This window comes from Panulirus ornatus, chromosome 1 (assembly GCF_036320965.1).
Source record: "Panulirus ornatus isolate Po-2019 chromosome 1, ASM3632096v1, whole genome shotgun sequence".
Taxonomy (NCBI): domain Eukaryota; kingdom Metazoa; phylum Arthropoda; class Malacostraca; order Decapoda; family Palinuridae; genus Panulirus; species Panulirus ornatus.
In genome coordinates this window covers 17934765-17955085 of record NC_092224.1, presented here as the reverse complement: position 1 = coordinate 17955085, position 20321 = coordinate 17934765, and the positions used below count along the sequence as shown (strand labels likewise).

Sequence of the window (20321 nt, the reverse complement as noted above, 5' to 3'; positions counted from 1 at the left end):
TATGTGCCTGACTGAAAGTGAGGAAGAGAGGCAAGTGTTGTGGGAAGAGCTGAGTGGTGTGTCAAAAATTCTGATGCAAGAGTTCGGGTAATGGATAATTTGAATGCAGTAGGTAATATAGTAGATGAGAATATAATTGGGGGCCTAGGAATATCCACTGTGCATGAAACTGGTGATCAGATTGTGGAGCTGTACTGAAAAAAGGACTGGTGATTGTTTGTTTATACCTGGTTTAGCCCCTTCCCTTACTATCATGAGTATATTCAGGGTGAGCTTTTGTGTAAATAATATCATCTAAATTCAGGTCACATACATCCTAAAAATTAATTATCCCAAGGAAACTTGTGTGGGGTTTCAGATGAGCTTTCTATCATTCCAGGTAACAAGAGCATAGTATGTATCATTTCACTCTGTTGATGGCATTGCAAGTGCTTATTTACACCTGCAGATGACAGCATGGTGAGGTGCCTCTCTAAGGAGGTTCTAGCATGTCTTAATTTTGCTTGCTTTTCTGTTTCTTTCACACCCAATATGTTGAGTGATGAAAAAATATGGTAGTTATGACTTTGCAGATGCACAAATGAAGATAATACCTCAAATAATTAGAGAATAGCTCTGACTTGGGTAGTTCAGCAGACAAAATCAAGGTGAAATCCGTTTGGATGAAGTGCAAGTGTCTCGTTTATTTCAGCCTTTCTCTTATTTTTCCACTTTCAGTAGGCCAAGTAATGATGAGAACTAGTGATGACTATAAATGCATACAGTAAAGATAATGCTACAAGATTCAATAAGTTCCAACTTGGATAGGCCAGCTGATGTTGTAGGGTAGACCAAAGCAGAGTTATCTTCACCTTTAATTGGGCCCGCCCAACCATTTGCTATTGCCACAAATAACAAAGTTATACACATGAGGAACATCAAAATATGTTAAAGTATTTTCAATGGACAGGTAGGTATGTCAAGCAAAGGTTGATGGCAGCATCACAGGATAATGTTAGTAATAAGTGGTAATGAAATAAGAAAATTTATGCATTTCTTCAAAAGATTGCTATTTTTTCCTTGTTGGTTATATTGTCTTGTAAATCTAAATTCATAAAGTTACATTTTCTATTCTTTTACAATTATTTTGTATTGGTTGAGATAACTTGGATTCGCAATAACCTCATTATAAAAGTGAATTGTTTTTGGACCATGCTTTGAAAAAACAGGTAATAGAAGGGGGCATTACTGGATGGTGTATATAAATGAAAGGTGTGACAGAGAGATGTGGGATGTCTGATGACTTTTTTGTGGAGACAAAAAAGTTTGTAAAGGCTTTAGGAAAAGAGAAAATGAAATGGGTGATAGGAGGGTTGTGAAAGTAAATTTGGAAAGGAGGCTTGTGTGAAGAGATGTGAAGAATGGCAACAGCTGAGAGCAAATGAAATTGGGGAAGTAGCGAGTAATGGGAGATATTTAGAAGCAGTGCTTACATGTGCAGAAGTGTGTGGCATGCAAAAGGTGGGATGTGGGCATATTTGAAAAGGTAGTGAGTGATGGGATAAGGAAGCAATTTGTAAGTGAGAGGGAAAAGAAAGCTGTACGGGCACAAACTGCTGGGGTGGAGTAGAAGTGATTGGAAAAGGTACAAGATGAAGTAGCAGGACATGAAGAGTTAGGTGCTGGGAAAAAGAGAGTTGGGGTGCAAGGGAATATCACAGAGTTCTCTAAGTATGGAGACTCCATTGCTGTAGCCACCTGCTTCAGGGAGTTCCAAAAGGAAACAGGCATCAGAGATATAGACAGACAGATATATGATATATAAGAAAAGGTTTTGGACAGATGTGAGTAGCATAAGAGAATTAATGGGAGCATCAGTAAAAAGAACTGATGTGGAAGCAGTAACAGACAAAGAGGTGAAGATGGAGAGAATATTTTGAAGGGCTGTTACTGAAAGTGTAGATGATAGGGTGGTAGATGTGGGGTGTTTGAGACCTGGTGAGTGGATTGATGAAAAGAGATGATGTGGTGCAAGCCTTATGTTAGATGAAGTGGGAAAATGGTCGGAGTGGATGGGATTAAAATTAGATTTTTCAAGAAAGTGGGTGGCAGTGTTGTTGAGTGGTTAGTTAAGATTTTCATTGTACGTATAGCTCAAGGTGAGGTGCCTAAGGATTGGTGGAATGCCTTATAGTGCTACTTTATAAAAGAAAGGAGCACAAAAGAGAATGTTCAAATTATAGAGATACAAGTTTGTTCAATATATTTTCTAAGTAGTTAAAGAAAGATTCATAAGAGGCACTTACAGATTTGGAGAAGGCACATGATAAGAGTTGATACTAATGCTTTGTGGAAAGTGTTGGAAATATCTGGTGAGGAAGGAAAGCTAACAGAAGTGAGGATTATTCTTTTTTAAAAGAGTAAGGTGTGTGTGCAAGTAGGAAGAGAGGAGGATGAATTGTTCTTGAAACTGGGTCCGCAGCTAGGGTGTGAGATTTCACTCTAGGTGTTGAATCTGTTTAGGGAAGGGGCTTCGTGGCAGGCAAATGCAAGGGTATTGGATAGAGGGACAGATCTGCAGTCTTTAAGGATGGGGGCCCATGGACTGAGTCAGTTGCTGCTAGCTGACGACAAAGTTTTAGTGAGAGAATCAAGTGATCAACTGAAAAAGCTGGTGTGAGTTTGGGAGTGTGTGAATGGAGAAAATTGGGTGTTAATGTGAATAAAGCTGAAGGTCACTAACTTTAGGATAGGAGACAGAGACAGATTAGCTGGAGTGTAAGTTTGAATGGAGGAAAACCTGGAAAGAAACGGTATGTTTTAGATACTCAAGAGTGGACATGGCCGCAGACGGAACAATAAGAGTTGAAGAAATTAAGGTCCTAGATGTATAGAGGAGTATGTGGAAAGAGAGGTTGCAGTCTGTGAGGGAAAAGATGGGTATGTTTGATGTTATGGCAGTCCTGATGGTGTTATTTGGGTGAAGTGTGGGACAGATAAAAAATACAGAAGGTGGATGTGTCGGAAATGAAATGCTTGAGGACCATATATGGTGTGAGGGATGTTGATCAATTAAGAGATCATACAGGGTTAAAGAAAGATTTGTGTGGCAGTATAGTAGTATGGTTTACAGAGCTGAAGAGGGTGTGCTGAAATGGCTTGGACATATGGAGAATGAGTGAGGAAAGTTTGTGAGAATTGGAAGGAATAAGGAGAAGGAGGAAACCAAATTGGATATGGAAGGATGGAGTGAAAGATGCCTTGAGTGATTGGGGCCTGAACATACAAGCAGGTTTAAGGCATGCATGGGAAAGAGTGAATTGGAATATGGTATACAATTGGCAATGTGCTAAACTAGGGCACACAAAATGGTCAGGAAAAACCATGCAGGGGTCTGTAGGGCTTGGTTGTTGTGCATTTTACATGACAATTAGAGTGGATGTGAGCAACTGACAATGTTCTATGTCCATTTTTTGCAATATCTTATGTGAGAAGTGGCTAACAAGTATGGAAAAAAAAATATTGACTGAGTACTGTGTTATTATTGTTTTTCTAATAACTTGGAAAGGTTTTTGGCATTGTCTGTCTACAAAATAATTTTCCCATCTGTTGTCCAAGAACACAACTCCAATCTATCTATAGCAATGTATCTTTGGAAAAACCTAATTTGATTAACATCATTTTGATTAAAGTCACATTTTTCTGGAACACATTGACATTAATTAACAATATCCTGTACATTAGATAGCTCCTTCATCTTTCAAGTTAGACTCTGGTAAATATTTGTTTGATATGTTCTTCATATTTTCCAGAGAATCACTTCATGCTTAATTTCTTGCCTTCTTCCTTGATTACATAGCACTTTTTTCAGATTTGCTCAACTTATCACCATGCAATCATGGATCTTTCTTTCCTTCTTTCTAGGATGCAGTTTCAGACCTTTTCACTGATTTAAATGGTCTAATCCCTCAACTTTGTCTGTAAAGTGTTTCTGGATTCTTTCTGATTTGTTGATTACTCCTTGCCTTCATGGTGGCCATATAATACAACATTCAAGTTTGCTTTTATGCATTTACAAAACATTTTCATCATCTGCAGGAATTTGTGCCGAGAACAGAGGCTTCTGTGTTGTGGTGTTATGCTTACAATTTCTGGACCAACTGCCTTGACTTGATAGGATTGGAAACCACGTCTCAAACTCTTTCTGTTAATGCAGAATTTAGAATCACAACTAAACTGATTTTTGACAAACTTTCACTTTCCCATTGTTATACAGTTAAACTTATATGAAGGACCAAGGGCAATACACCAACAATCTATACATAAATCAACATTAAAGTAAGGTATTTGAAAAATAAAAAAACAATATACACAGTGAATCATGTTGCAGAGTAGACAAACATAATACAAAATTACACTACCGGTAGACATGAGTGTTTGTCAGCACATACACAGGAAAATTTATGCGGATACACTGACGACCAGCTGCAAATAATCTGGCCGTGCTGCATGACGTTCATATGCACTTCCCAAGTAAGGCTTGGCATTGATGAATAATTTCATTAATTAGTCTTGAAATTATATTAGTGGCACCCAATTACTAAAATTTTAAAGAATGTACTGAAATTACTGAAACTGCATTTGGCAGTTACAAAACTGGTATCAAATTATGACAGTCACTATGTATAATGCTGATCATAAGTGGAATAATAGTTTCTTTCACTCCTGGAAGAACCTTGCCTTAGTGTTGCTATAATATACATACACATATATATATATTTTTACACATTCTGCAAAAATAAATAGAGCTGAAAGTTTAACAGTAGATTCTGTTGCTCATGTATCTGAAACATTCATTCTTAAACTAATGCACTTCATGTGCTGCAGGTGATGCAACCACACAGTTACTACACATATTTAATTTGCTACGGTTAGTGAATCATATGCATCATTATATATCAATGAAATGCAATCATTAAAAGTATATAAGCATCTGAAGTATCAGGTACAGAAATTAATCTAAGATTTCTGTCACACAAACAGTAAGCCCAGAGTGAAAAGGCAATAGGCTGACAATCATACTGTATATTACAATATAACCTACTTTTAAATAGAAAGAACAATCACTCCCATTGGTCAGCCATATAAGAACTAACATTTAAAAGCTAAATGAATACTTAGACTATGGTCATCAAATTCATAACTAAAATAAAGTCCATCTGGACCACCCTCACACTAAAAAAAAAAAAAAAGATTGTGACCAATGATCTAAACTTTAACCATATGGAAAACCCCATGGTAAAAGTAATATACAAATACACATCTTGTATCTGAAAATGTCTATCCCATGTTGAGATCTTGAGAAACTATGGTTTTTCCCAATACTTATAAGAAATGTAAATGCTTTTGAAACACACTATTTAGGCCTATCCATGACATCAACATAAGCCCCATCAGTATGCACCTAAAGCATGGTCCCACTAACTGCCAGAACAGCATATGGGTTTAGATATGCAAGATAAACAAATGCAATAATACAATGTTGACAAATTAAGAAAAATATATCCAAACCACAGTAACTTGACCTAAGATTCAAGCAATTCCTATATCCCAAAGTTATACCATAATGGGAAAAAATGAAACAGCCAAATTAGTCTTGAATATAAATTGTAGTCAACATCACATTACCGACATGTTCTCACTTAGCTTAAGTGAAAGCACAGTCAACATTTTCTATTGATTACATAATAGGTAAGGATTATTCAACTGATTCATAGAAATGAAAGTATTTATCATCATTTCTACCATACTACAGTACATTAATCCAATCTGAGGAATTTAAATATTTAAAAAAGCATTATCCAATGAATCTAGCTGCTCTATAATTTTAAAATGCATCACATTCAAAAATATGGTTTTCAGATAAGTATGGAATTCTTAAAAATCCCGTGCACTTCTCTATGATAAGAACAATTATAAAAACACAATTACTCCAACAAGCACATCAACTGCTAAAGATTGTATTAAACATGAAGGCCATTACAATGATGATAATCCTCAGTGAGCATGGTCAGCATCATCATCCTTGCTTTAGTGATGTAAGGTTTTACAGTATGTCCACTCAATTTAATGCACTCAATATTACAGACTACTCCTTTTTTTCATCTTCCCGGTTGTCCGTCAGTGTACCCACAATTTGTGCATATTCTGTTTTGTCTTCAGTTTTCACTTCAGTCTTCTTCTCAGGTTCTCCCTTGCCTAGATCCAGTTCTGCATACACCACCTGTAACAAACAAAAAAGTATGACTATTATAATTAATTTCTTTAGTTGGTTTCCCAGGACTGTAACATTTCAAGAGGTATTTTCATGTCTGATATATAACAAGTTTCAAAAAGAAATTTTGACATTCACTGTTTCATGATCATGAATATTTAAGACTTAATGGATATTATCTTATTCGTTTCTTAGGTAAATATGGAAACACTGCAAGATTTGACAAAATATGGAAAGGATGATAAAAGACAAAAACATCTTAATCCACACTGCAATTTTTAGGCATTTAGTTCATCCATTCATAACTTTAAATAAATTATCTAGTAATGTAAAAGCTTTAAAAGCAGTGCAGCTAAAGATGGAATGAAGAAGTGGATTCTCCTCTCAAGCCTTTTTAGCTGGATTTTTTACAAAGTATATGAAAGAACAGTTCAGTAGGTACTTGCATTACTACTGCAACTAACTCTACCTGCTATGGTAAAAAAGGATCATAACTCGGTCATAATGCAACTGTACTGTATTAGAAAATAATAATTGCATGCCATTACTGACAACAATATACATTTTAATTGCACTTGTAAAAAGTTTTGCATACATTGTGTGCTTATATTCAAAGTAATAAAATGCACCTAATAAAGGGTAGCAAACAAACAATAAGAATAATACATGCAAAAGCTTATCAAAATAAGAGCTCAAAATTCACATACTGCAATGGAAAAATAATTTTTAAGAGTAAGCCAAGCTCTTTAGCAAGAGGTCAGAACAAATAATATATGCATCCAAAAATCAATGCTAACAATTTTGGGGAATGAACATGCACAGTAGGATTCTATATATGTCATTGGGTATAAAATTCTGTTGGGTCATAGGTTACTTAAAATACATTAACAATTGTTTGTTGTGAAGAATCTAAGACCATTTTTATATGAGAGGGGCTTTTTTGAGTAATGAGAGATCCCAACCTATCCTCATAGGAGGGTTCAAACCAATATGGTGGGAATTCCTTTAAATTCACCAGCCTTTGACAACCATCTATCCTGTTAAATTGACCATTTACTTACTCATAGTGCCCCCTTGGCTAATTAGCAACTGTCTGACCATGACATTACAAACTGTTTCTTTCTCTACAGTTTAAAGCTTTGGATCTCTCTCCCCTTTCATGTCTTTCCTGATAATTATGACTTGGCATGTTTTAAAAGAAAGGTTTCACTTCCTCGAAAATTCATCAATACTCTCCCTTGTGTCTTCTTTTTCCCTTTCATTACTCTCTCTATATCTAAATCAAGGGCCAACCGTGATGTGGACTTTTGTCCAAGACTGGAGCTACCATGTAGAAAATAGTCAGAGGCTTAGTTTTTTGTTCCCAACATTTACATGTCACTGGGATCTGCTTATGAAAAATTTTGTTTTGAAAAGAAAGATGAAGCAGCAGTTGATCTCACAAACTTCATGCTAAGGCCTACCAAATGTGGGTTCTGGCGTGGCACTGTTATGAACACTAGCCTTACAAGCTTTATTCTTATCATGAAAAAATTTTGAAAGGAAAATTCTGAACATAAAGCTTCTGTCATATTCAGTAGGTTAAGTAGTTCTAAGGTGGGTACAGGATATGCCTTAGCAAGTTGTGATAAATGACATGTGAACACAACTACAGGAGCTCCCTGTGTCAAGGGTATTTTCCAACTTTGGGGCTACTAATATCACTAAACCAAAAAACTAGTTAATCTGTGAAGTATTCCAGGTCATAGTCATGATCAGAGATCAGAGAGACATAGATTGGTAGCAATGCAGAGGGTCTTGGTGGTAAACAGGTCTACCCAGGAATCCACTTATACAAGCATCTATTCCTACTATCATTTCTGTTGGCACTGCTCTTGACCTTGCAAGGATTATCTGCCTAGTCATTCCACACATCTTTAAGTTTAAAAGACTTTGACAAAATGGACACCACTAGGAAGAGAATTTGCTGTCAATTGTACAACAGCAAGAAAGTAGCAAAAACTTCTCTTCATCTGCCTCTGAACTTTAATGGTGTTGTCCATTATATATTACATTTCCCATTCCAGCTACAAGAAGTTTCTAGAGAGAAACAACCAAGGAACAAATGACTCCCTTCTGTTCTAAGGTATCACAAAGTTTTGGGACAATTCTGTCGGAAAATCTCCATCTTTTGCTGTTACAAACTTGTCTAACCAAATGGTTATTTTCTTTGTGAGTAATTTCTCCAGATCTTTACAAAACAGCTTCATTCAGTGCTCCAACTTGTGTTACGGTTATTTTTTCGGAAATTCAGCAGTCCTAGCTGCAGCACAATCAAGTGCCTTGTTTGCCGAAAGACACAGTGTAGGTTTGAGAGTACCAATTTACCACAACCAAATAAACTTCTGACTGTGGCCTTATCAAGACTTCTCTAAGTTGAGAATAAAATCTGTTTTACTAGGCATTCTTCTCATCACAAGCTTGTCATTACCTGGAAATCATTATGTGAGCTTGGTTAGGAGGATGGAGGTTTAACCAGTAAAAATTTGGAGAAATAATTTGATCTGAAATGCAATGCTTTGGATTGCCATGTCTTGCCTCCTACTTTGAAGGCCAAAAACAATCTCAACCTGGGATGAATGGAATATGCCAGAAAGCATGCTCTAAGTCCTGATATATTCAAAATGCTTTTCTCTAAGGTACTGCAAATGCTTTCTAAAGTGGTCATCTGGAACATCTTTCTCTTCTCTAAATCCTTTTTCAAAACTAGAAATAGGATGTCAACAAGGATAAGCTACTTAGCAGGCTCTGTAACACTCTTGTTGAACATTTCTAATATGAATTCCTTTAAAACCTGTCAGGATTATCTTGAAACTTTCCAAAAAAGCAGCAGCTGAGTTTTCAAGCTTCAATTAAGCCTAGTCTTATATCCAAAAAGTCCAACTACAGAACTTCCAAGTCTAAAAATTACAGCCTGTCCTCCACTTACACTTAAGAGGTGATTCTGAAAACCTAAGATTAACTGAAAAAGCAAGGATAAGTGTTTACCCTATAAGCATAATGTTATAAATTGAGTGCATATTCCTGGGCAGTAATTTTCAGACATTTTAACCTAACTGAAGTAAATACTAATGACATACTAACGAAAGTTCATACATACAGAAAAAATAAAAAGGTAAGATATATATGGATAAACATCATTAAAGAACACAAATGAATTTTCAAACTCAGCAAAAGTAGTATTGAACAGTGCATGTCAAGGCCTAAGAGGTAGAGCTAGGATCTGCAATGAGATAATGAGGCAAAAATGTCTGTTTCTCTGTCTGATATTTGACTGGCAAGATTTTGCTGCATGTTGTAGGAATTTCTTGTGTGTCTGAGTGGGATTTTTGGTGTGCTGATGGGGTTTATAATGGTCTGAAGAAGGTAAGAAAAGAAGTCTGGACAGCTTTCTTTCTCTCTTGGTGCAGCTCCTTATAGCAAAGCAAATCCATCTTCATCTATATGGCAACAATTAATAGCTCCTTTGATGCTGAAGTTATCCTCATTAAGTCTGTCTAACACCTGCTCAATGTGGCTATAAACTTCTTAAAAGTCCTTTCATTGTAAGCTGTTTTAGGGGTGGTGTTGGGTTCTCGGCTCCTTCCTCCTCCTTTTTCTTTTCCTCTATCTGCATTAGCTCTTCATTTGTTAACTTTTTCCTGTGATACTGAAGCATTTCAATCATATCATCCTGGTCCACTTCCAGAACCAGCTTCCCTCATTAGCCCCACAGTCTGCATCTGGATACGGGACATGATTTCAATTCTGTGGAGACTGTGATCACACTCAAACCAGATATTCTTTTGAATATCTAGTTAATATTCATAAGCCTAAAGGCTCCAATTCTAACCCTTCTGGGGTGCAACTGATTTTTTCCCCTTCAGCAGAGCGAAAAAAAAAATTTATTAAGATACAAAAAGAAAAAACTAAAGTAAACAATTCTTACTTTGGAAAAAACATCATTTATTAAACTAGCCAATTCCAAGTAATGTATTTTTTCATCTAAACGGGGCATTATGGGCAGCAGTGGGTGCTACGGGTGATGGTGGGTCACACACATAGCAAGCAACCAACCAACCACTGTAGTTGCTCATGGGTTATTAAAGCTTCAAGACAGCTCCTATGACTCTTCTTTCATTGAGTTTGCCAATTATGGTCAACCAACAGAGCCTAAAATGTCCACACAATTCAACTTGTGCAGGAAAATTAAGTATGTAGATTGATGTTCATAACACTATTATGTAACAGCATGTTGATGTCCATAGCAGAGAGGGGTAATCACTTTTTAGGTAGCCTTAGGAGGAAAAGTGGTTTGAAGAAAAGGAAAGGTAATAAGAGCTTTAATTGCTATGTCATGTTAATTGCAGTAACTACCTGCAACCTGAAACTTTCCTTTACAGAAAAAACAAAAGCTTTTTTTACAGTAAGTTGACCACTGCCTGAGGTCATGGCCAAGGGATTTTTCCAAAGAGATTTAATTTAATAAACAATTTGAATAGGGGAGAAAGAATACTTCCCATGCATTCCTCACATGTTGTAGAAGGCGACTAAAGGGGACGGGAGCAGGGGGCTTGAAACCCTCCCCTCCTTGTATTTTAACTTTCTAAAAGGGGAAACAGAAGAAGGAGTCACACGGGAAGTGCTCATCCTCCTCGAAGGCTCGGATTGGGGTGTCTAAATGTGTGTGGATGTCACCAAGATCAGAAAAAAGGAGAGATAGGTAGTATGTTTGAGGAAAGAAACCTGGATGTTTTGGCTCTGAGTGAAATGAAGCTCAAGGGTAAAGGGGAAGTGTGGTTTGGGAATGTCTTGGGAGTAAAGTCAGGGGTTACTGAGAGTACAAGAACAAGGGAAGGAGTAGCACTACTCCTGAAACAGGAGTGGTGGGAGTATGTGATAGAGTGTAAGAAAGTAAACTTTATGTTGATATGGGTAAAACTGAAAGTGGATGGAGAGAGATAGGTGATTATTGGTGCATATGCACCTGGGCATGAGAAGAAAGATCATGAGAGGCAAGTGTTTTGGGAGCAGCTGAGTGAGTGTGTTAGTAGTTTTGATGCACGAGACCGGGTTATAGTGATGGGTGATTTGAATGCAAAGGTGAGTAATGTGGCAGTTGAGGGAATAATTGGTGTACATGGGGTGTTCAGTGTATTAAATGGAAATGGTGAAGAGCTTGTAGATTTATTTGCTGAAAAAGGCCTGGTGACAGGGAATACCTGGTTTAAAAAGAGAGATATACATAAGTATACGTATGTAAGTAGGAGAGATGGCCAGAGAGCATTATTGGATTACATGTTAATTGATAGGCGCGCGAAAGAGAGACTTTTGGATGTTAATGTGCTGAGAGGTACAACTGAAGGGATGTCTCATCATTATCTTGTGGAGGTGAAGGTGAAGATTTGTAGAGGTTTTCAGAAAAGAGAAGAGAAAATGTTGGGGTGAAGAGAATGGTGAGAGTAAGTGAGCTTGGGAAGGAGACTTGTGTGAGGAAGCATCAAGAGAGACAGTACAAAATGGAAAATGGTGAGAACAAAGGACATAAGGGGAGTGGGGGAGGAATGGAATGTATTTAGGGAAGCAGTGATGGCGTGCACATTTGATGCTTGTGGCATGAGAAACGTGGGAGGTGGGCAGATTAGAAAGGGTAGTGAGTAGTGGGATGAAGAAGTAAGATTATTAGTGAAAGAGAAGATAGAGGCATTTGGACATTTTTGGCAAGGAAATAATGCAAATGAGTGGGAGATGTATAAAAGAAAGAGGCAGGAGGTCAAGAGAAAGGTGCAAAAGGTCAAAAAGAGGGCAAATGAGAGTTGGGGTGAGAGAGTATCATTAAATTTTAGGGAGAATAAAAAGATGTTTTGGAGGGAGGTAAATAAAGTGCGTAAGACAAGGGAGCAAATGGGAACTTCAGTGAAAGGCGGCAAATGGGGAGGTGATAACAAGTAGTGATGTGAGAAGGAGATGAAGTGAGTACTTTGAAGGTTTGTTGAATGTGTTTGATGATAGAGTGGCAGATATAGGGTGTTTTGGTCGAGGTGGTGTGCAAAGTGAGAGGGTTAGGGAAAATGATTTGGTCAACAGAGAAGAGGTAGTAAAAGCTTTGCAGAAGATGAAAGCCGGCAAGGCAGCGGGTTTGGATGGTATTGCAGTGGAATTTATTAAAAGAGGGGGTGACTGTATTGTTGACTGATTGGTAAGGTTACTTAATGTATGTATGACTCATGGTGAGGTGCCTGAGGATTGGCAGAATGCTTGCATAGTGCCACTGTACAAAGGCAAAGGGGATAAAAGGGAGTGTCAAATTACAGAGGTATAAGTTTGTTGAGTATTCCTGGGAAATTATATGGGAGGGTATTGATTGAGAGGGTGAAGGCATGTACAGAGCATCAGACTGAGGAAGCCCAGTGTGGTTTCAGAAGTGGTAGAGGATGTGTGGATCAGGTGTTTGCTTTGAAGAATGTATGTGAGAAATACTTAGAAAAGCAAATGGATTTGTATGTAGCATTCATGGATCTGGAGAAGGCATATGATAAGAGTTCATAGAAATGCTCTGTGGAAGGTATTAAGAATATATGGTGTGGGAGGCAAGTTGTTAGAAGCAGTGAAAAGTTTTTATCGAGGATGTAAGGCATGTGTACGTGTAGGAAGAGAGGAAAGTGATTGGTTCTCAGTGAATGTAGGTTTGTGGCAGGGGTGTGTGATGTCTCCATGGTTGTTTAATTTGTTTATGGATGGGGTTTTAGGGAGGTGAATGCAAGAGTTTTGGAAAAAGGGCAAGTATGCAGTCTGTTGTGGATGAGAGAGCTTGGGAAGTGAGTCAGTTGTTGTTTGCTGATGATACAGCGCTGGTGGCTGATTCGTGTGAGAAACTGCAGAAGCTGGTGACTGAGTTTGGTAAAGTGTGTGAAAGAAGAAAGTTGAGAGTAAATGTGAATAAGAGCAAGGTTATTCGGTACAGTAGGGTTGAGGGACAAGTCAACTGGGAGATAAGTTTGAATGGAGAAAAACTGGAGGAAGTGAAGTGTTTTAGATATCTGGGAGTGGATTTGGCAGCGGATGGAACCATGGAAGTGGACGTTGAGAACATTATCTCGGAAAGCAAAAATGGGTATGCTTGAAGGAATAGTGGTTCCAACAATGGCATATGGTTGCGAGGTATGGGCTATGGATAGAGTTGTGCGAAGGAGGGTGGATGTGCTGGAAATGAGATGTTTGAGGACAATATGTTGTGTGAGGTGGTTTGATCGAATAAGTAATAATAACTGGGTAAGAGAGGTGTGTGGTAATAAAAAGAGTGTGGTTGAAAGAGCAGAAGAGGGTGTTTTGAAATGGTTTGGTCACATGGAGAGAACGAGAAGAAGTGGGAGACCAAATTGGCGGTGGAAAGGTAGAGTGAATTGGAGTGATGTGGTATACTGGGGTCAACGTGCTGTCAATGGATTGAACCAGGGCATGTGAAGCGTCTGGGGTAAACCATGGAAAGTTCTGTTGGGCCTGGATGTAGAAAGGGAGCTGTGGTTTCGGTGCATTATTACACGACAGCGAGAGACTGAGTGTGAAGGAATGTGGCCTTTGTTGTCTTTTCCTAGCGCTACCTCGCGCACATGAGGGGGAAGGGGATTGTTATTTAATGTGTGGTGGGGTGACGATGGGAATGATTAAAGGCAGACAGTATGAATTATGTACATATGTATATGTCTGTGCGTGTATATATATGTATACGTGAGATGTATAGGTATGTATATGAGCATGTGTGGACGTGTATATATATACATGTGTATGTGGGTGGGTTGGGCCATTCTTTCGTCTGTTTCCTTGCGCTACCTTGCTAATGTGGGAGACAGAGACAAAGCAAAATAAATGAATAAATAATATATATATATATTTATTATTATAATTCTTTATCATACTTGATTGCCATTTTCTGCATCAGCCAGGTTGCACCAGGAAACAGGTAAAGGAAGACCCATCCACTCATATACACAAATATATATATACACGCACATACACATACATTTGCTTTATTCTTTTGTACTTGCTCGCCGTATCCTACGTCAGCGAGGTAGCGCCAGTAAACAGACGAAAATGGCCCATCCACTCATATGCCCTTATATATACACAAACGCCCATACACACACATATACATACATATACATACAAATAAACAGACATATACATATATACACAGGTACATATTCATACTTGCTTGCCTTTATCCATTCCTGGCACTACCCCATCCCACAGGAAACAGCATCGCTACCCAATGCTTCAGTGAGGTTGTGTCAGGAAAAGACAAAAAAAGACCAAATTCATTCACACACAGTCTCTAGCTGTCATGTGTAATTCACCGAAACCACAGATCTCTATCCACATCCAGGCCCCACAGACCTTTCCATGGTTTACCTCAGATGTTTCACATGCCCTTGGATACTGTAAGGTTAAACACATTTTTTAAAGAGCAAGAAAAACCAAGATTCATAAAGTTGGAAGGGAAACCTATGCGAGAAGTTAAGACCATGAGGATCTACTAACTCCTAAGCCAAAGCATAAAAGGTGGAGTCTTCCATCAGAAGGTGACAGAACCCAAAGGGGGCTCAGCCTTTTGAGAAAGGTTTATAACCATCATTTGAGGAGGGAGTCTGGATAAACTTCAATCACGATAAATCTCAGACCTCTCATAGGTCTATAATGCTGCCAAGAGTGGACCTCATATGAATCAATGATTGGTGTTTTCATGCCAGGAATTCAATTTCAGCCAGTTTATGGTAATGGCATGAGATGCCCACGTCATCCATACACTACAATTACACATGGCTTCTTAAGTTACCATTCAATCATAGTGATTCTACCTGTAGGTGAAATCCAGCAACATTTATTGTAAAGCAACGAGCAATACGTGGTCCAGATGCTGATCTATCTGATGATAACATACTTGGATCTAATAATTACTGATAATGAAGACCGGGATGTTAGTAGAAGCAGTCTCGACATAAAGTAAATGTAGAAAATTTGATTAATCTGTTGTAGCAGCAGCAAAATTCTTATTGTGCAGGCTGCACCAAGTAAATTATAACACTAGATCATGCAAAGTCACAGACTAAGGAAAACTGTAGTACATTTTTCTAAAGAAAATCTGTTTATTATGCAAACCAATAAAAAAGGAATGAAGAGGGAGAAAACTTGAGAATAGTTGCAACAACTCTCATCTTACAAGATTTACAAGTATAAGAGAAAATTAGAGTTTTGTAAAATTACCAAATAACACTAGTATATATATATATTTTTTTTTATCATACTTTGTCACTGTCTCCCACGTTAGCAAGGTGGCACAAGGAAACAGATGAAAGAATGGCCCAACCCACCTACACATGCACATATACATATCTATACATTTCAATGCATACATATACACACATACACAGACATATACATATATACACATGTACATAATTCATACTTGCTGCCTTTATTCATTCCCATCGCCATCCCGCCACACATGGAATGACAACCCCCTTCCCCCGCATGTGCACGAGGTAGCGCTAGGAAAAGACAACAAAGGCCACATTTGTTCACACTCAGTCTCTAGCTGTCATGTATAATGCACCAAAACCACAGCTCCCTTTCCACATCCAGGCCCCACAAAACTTCCCATGGTTTACCCCAGACAAAAGCATGTTCTCAACTGAGGATGAGCCAGAAGTCCTGAGATTTAAATTCTGCAATAACTGCTTATCAGTACAAGAGAATAAAGGAACTTTATCTCTCCTTTATCTGAGCTAGAGGAGTTAAAGTGAAATGAGATCTACCCTCTTCTCTAAGAATGCATATTGCAGAAACAGATAGTTTTAAAACAAAGTACTATCTGATCTCAGCACTACCATCCACTTCTGACAAACAGAACACCTCTCTAGGACAATGAAACACTTGGAGAAGGTGCACTTGCCGTGGGAGATACATTCTGCAAGCAGGATGTCTGCCTCTATAAGTCCCATACAGAAAGTAATAGAGCACACATTGGAACTAGCTGATAAGGAATAGGAATGCCAGTGCCCTTTAGCGAGGGAAAAGATTTGTCAGTCAAGTTAAGGAAAGAAGCTAAAGACTGAAAAAAATTAAGAACATAAGCCATCTGGGCATTTCCTTTAAATCAGTCTGGAAAACTCCCAGTACTTTCCATCCTATAAGAGTCTAACTAAAAGGCAAGCAACTTTTTTTAAACCACTTTCTACTTGTCATGCATAATGTGCCAAAAACAAAGCCCCCTATCCACAACCAAACCTCCCATCCAAAGATCTTTCCATGGTGTCCCATGATTGCTTCATATGCCCTTGTTCAGCCCAATGACAGTATATTACCCCCTGTGCACGATACTGCTTCAATTTTCTTTACTGGGTGCATGCTTCACACCCTTTTGCAAGTTCAAGCTTCAGTCACAAAGTATCTTTCACTCCATCCTTTCATCTCCAATTTGATGTCCCCTTCTTGTCCCTTTCATATCTGACACACATACTCTCTCTAGCAGCCTCTCCTCAATCACCATCTCCATATCTCCAAACCATTTCAGCACATCCTCTTCAGTTATCTATCTATTTCTTTGATGCTTGTTCCTATTGGAATCTCCTTAAAGGGGTGGCCATGGTAAAAAGAGTCTCCATACATAAAGAACTCCAGTACTGCCTTTAGTGCCTCACTCTTAAAAGGCCACTGCCAGAGGGCAAGTCAGTGCAGTGTTTGCAGAGGCTCCTACCTAATGTTCCTAATGACTACTACCATCTAATGCTCCTACCTGCCTAAATGTTCCTACCTCTACTTCCATCTACTCCTCCTAACATTTTGCCAAAAGACAGGGCTAGCGCACACTGCTCACCGCAAGAAAATGTAGAATTACAAAGAGTGAGCTGTGTGAGTTAAGTGTTACATATGACAAGGAGAGATTGTATGTTTGTGGACAGAATGCCAGTAGTCCACATGTTAGTGAGGCAGAAAGAAAAGACACCTACCTGGGTCAGAGGAGTTCAACTTGACAACCACTAAAGTGGTATTACTGGTAATATACCTCCCTGGTCAGTGGCTCCCTACAAGCTAATACTACATCAAACATTATCTTCTTACTCTCTCACTTGATCAACCCTTCTCACACTACATATTGTCTATAAGAATTTAAATTCCAACATATCCACTCTTTTCCATACTTTTTTTTTTAATCTAATGCCATCAAGAACTCTCTCTCTCTCTCTCTCTCTCTCTCTCTCTCACATGCCTACATCCTATATTCTGCATGCCACATACTTATATCACCCATATATATAAGCACTACTTCCCTAAATACCTCCCACTCCCCTAATTTCATTAACTCTCACCTCTTACCATTCTTCACCCACTCTCTCCTGTTATCTCCTTGAACAAACCTCTTTTCTAAGCTCACCACCCAAATCATTTACTATTTTCCTAAAGTCCTCTCCACACTTGCCTCCACCAAAAAGTGATCAGATATTACACCAACTGCCCCTCTCAGCACATATGTATCCCTTTAGCACCCCAATCAATTAGGGCATAAGGCCAACTTACAATTAAACCCACTAACCCATGTTAATTATGTATGTCCTCTCCAAACTTTCACACTTGCCTCTACCAAAAAGTGATCAGATATTACACCAACTGCCCCTCTCAACACATATATAGCCCTTTAGCACCCTGATCAATTAGGGCATAATGCCAACTTACAATTAAACCCACTAACCCATGTTTACTTATGTATGTCCCTCTTTTCAAACCATGTATTCCCAATCAACAGTCATATTTTTTGCACACGTCTCCATAAGGTGTTCACCATTGTCATTCATAATAGACATCCCATGCCCCCTATAGAAACCCTCAGCTCCCATATTCATATCCATATTCAAAAGTTTATATTCAAGAGAAAGGGGATCCCATCCACAATATGGTGAGGTGCCTGCACTCATGAACCACTCTTGCATTCACCATCAGTATCATTCAATCCCTTACATCAAAACTGCTGAGGCACTTACTTAGCTTCTCCCAAAACAAACCTTTCGCTTTCACTCCTTTCATAGCACTAACAATCACCCAACTTTTATATTTCATTTCCATTTTCACCCTCATCAGTCTGATGTGCACTTTATTATACTCTCCACAAGTTCTTCAGCAGAAGTGCCACTCCCATCTTTGCTTTTGCCCTCATACTAACCACAGAATTTGCCTAATGTAAATCCTCAAACCATTCTTCACCTTTCCCCGAGCTTCGTTTCACCCAAGCCCAGAACATCCAGGTTCCTCCTCCCTGATATACTACCTATCTCTCCCTTCTTCTCATTCATGACATTCAGATACCCTGGCTTGAGCCTTTGAGGAGGAAGAATACTCCTTGTCTAGGTCCTGCACTTCTCTCCCTTTCCTTCCACCCTCCATACTCATGCATGTAACAAATGGTGCCTCACCATGTAGTGTCCGTGAAGAATGAGAAAATTAAGTAAATGGGATAACCAGTACCTATGGGCATTAGTGGGCATAATGAAGCAAAGTACACGAGGCTACAAGAAAAAAATATGGCACTTGCACCACTAATGCTCTCTTGGTAGTACAGATACAGTATTTGTAAACAAGCAAAATCATGTATCAACATATACATAATGTGAATGTATACTTTCAAAATAGTTTTTGAATGGATACATGTAGCAACAGTCATAGTATCAATCTGAGGCGATATCACAAAGAAAAAAGAAATGGACCAAGGAAGAAATTATGCATACAATTCTTAAAAATCTACAGATCATACATTTTAGATATAAGCACCATTTTATTTAAAACAAGCTTTGTTGAATTCAAATTCAATGCACAGCAAATGCAGGCCACATCTCATTCGGAAAAACTAGTGTATTCAAACACTTATAGCCAATACTAAAGTCTACTTTGTTACCTGTAGAGTATCAGTTCTTCAGAAGAACAGTCTGTTTAAAAAAGAAACAAAAATGATGCCTCTGAATAAGAAAAGATTCTAATAAAACATCAATAACTACTTAGCCAACTAAATGCACCAATAATTACATTTGGATGTACAGTTTATAAATTAGAAGCCTGGGTATGGTACCATGAGAAAGTACAAAAGTATGATGCCATGCAATAATATCAAATCAGCAAAGGAGGTGTATGTAAAATTAAAGCAATGTTACCAAGATCAAACACTCAAGTTCTTCATACATAATTGCACCCTAAATGGGTGAAAAAAATCGTACCTCTTTTTTACCCTCTGTATTTTGCTCACTGTTCATTTTTTTTTGGGTAGTTTCTTCAGGAACTTTTTCATCGGTATGCTTGTAAAAAAAAATATAAATTCAAGTACTTCAGCACTCATCACTATGTGCTGACAGATAAATCTAAATATAGTTATCAAGGAAAAGCAACAGTGAAGATTCTGGTGGATTTGAACTGCAACTGAATGAGCTTTTACAACATGACACACATAACATCAATCATCTTTTGGGCAACAAATCAATAAATGAATCCCTGTGTTAAGATAGGCAAAGGAATGTCAATCAGTAAGTCCTGTTTTATAGAAAAAATTGACAAATATATATCCAAGTTGCATCAACTATGCCATACCTCTTTATCATTAGGTGACTTTTGTTCAGAAACTGTATTGACTGGTATAGTTTCTTCAGGCACTTGGGTTACCTCAGGAGGCTTGCAAATGAAACAACTCATAAGCAAATTCAGCACTGTAATTTTCGTTATATGTATACAGTATGTGACATACAGCAGATGTTCATTAGAATATTTTTCATGCATGTAATAAGAGTAGGGTGAATACTATTAGAAATATCTGCTTCATGCAGTATTCTTATACTGACAACCAACTCCATATGACCTGTAATAATGATTTGCAAAACTAAAACAGTGGAAGGCTTACCTCTTTATCATCTGGATTCTGTTCTTTATAGGGGCTCTCCTTGTCTGGCTCTTCCTTTGTGAGAGACTTCTTTTCATGTTCATCAAGCTTGGTATCCTGTTTTGATAAGAATAAAAT

General features: G+C 38.1%; 1 protein-coding gene across 17 annotated transcripts in view; it reads right to left on the bottom strand.

The window, feature by feature from the left end:
* Positions 1-4347: 4347 nt before the first annotated feature.
* Fas3 (fasciclin 3) overlaps positions 4348-20321 on the bottom strand; it is a 167728-nt gene continuing 151754 nt past the window's right edge. For 5 of the 17 annotated variants that reach the window (XM_071679952.1, XM_071680029.1, XM_071680100.1 and 2 more), the window contains 4 exons: positions 20205-20300; positions 19898-19978; positions 19531-19608; positions 5978-6262 (listed from right to left, as the gene is read on the bottom strand). In XM_071679952.1, coding sequence (XP_071536053.1) covers positions 6128-6262; positions 19531-19608; positions 19898-19978; positions 20205-20300 — 390 coding nt within the window. In that variant the 3' untranslated portion in view covers positions 5978-6127. Of the gene's footprint in view, positions 6263-19214; positions 19246-19530; positions 19609-19897; positions 19979-20204; positions 20301-20321 lie in introns of all 17 variants that reach the window. The other 12 variants (XM_071680259.1, XM_071680349.1, XM_071680445.1 and 9 more) reach the window with 5 other exon arrangements.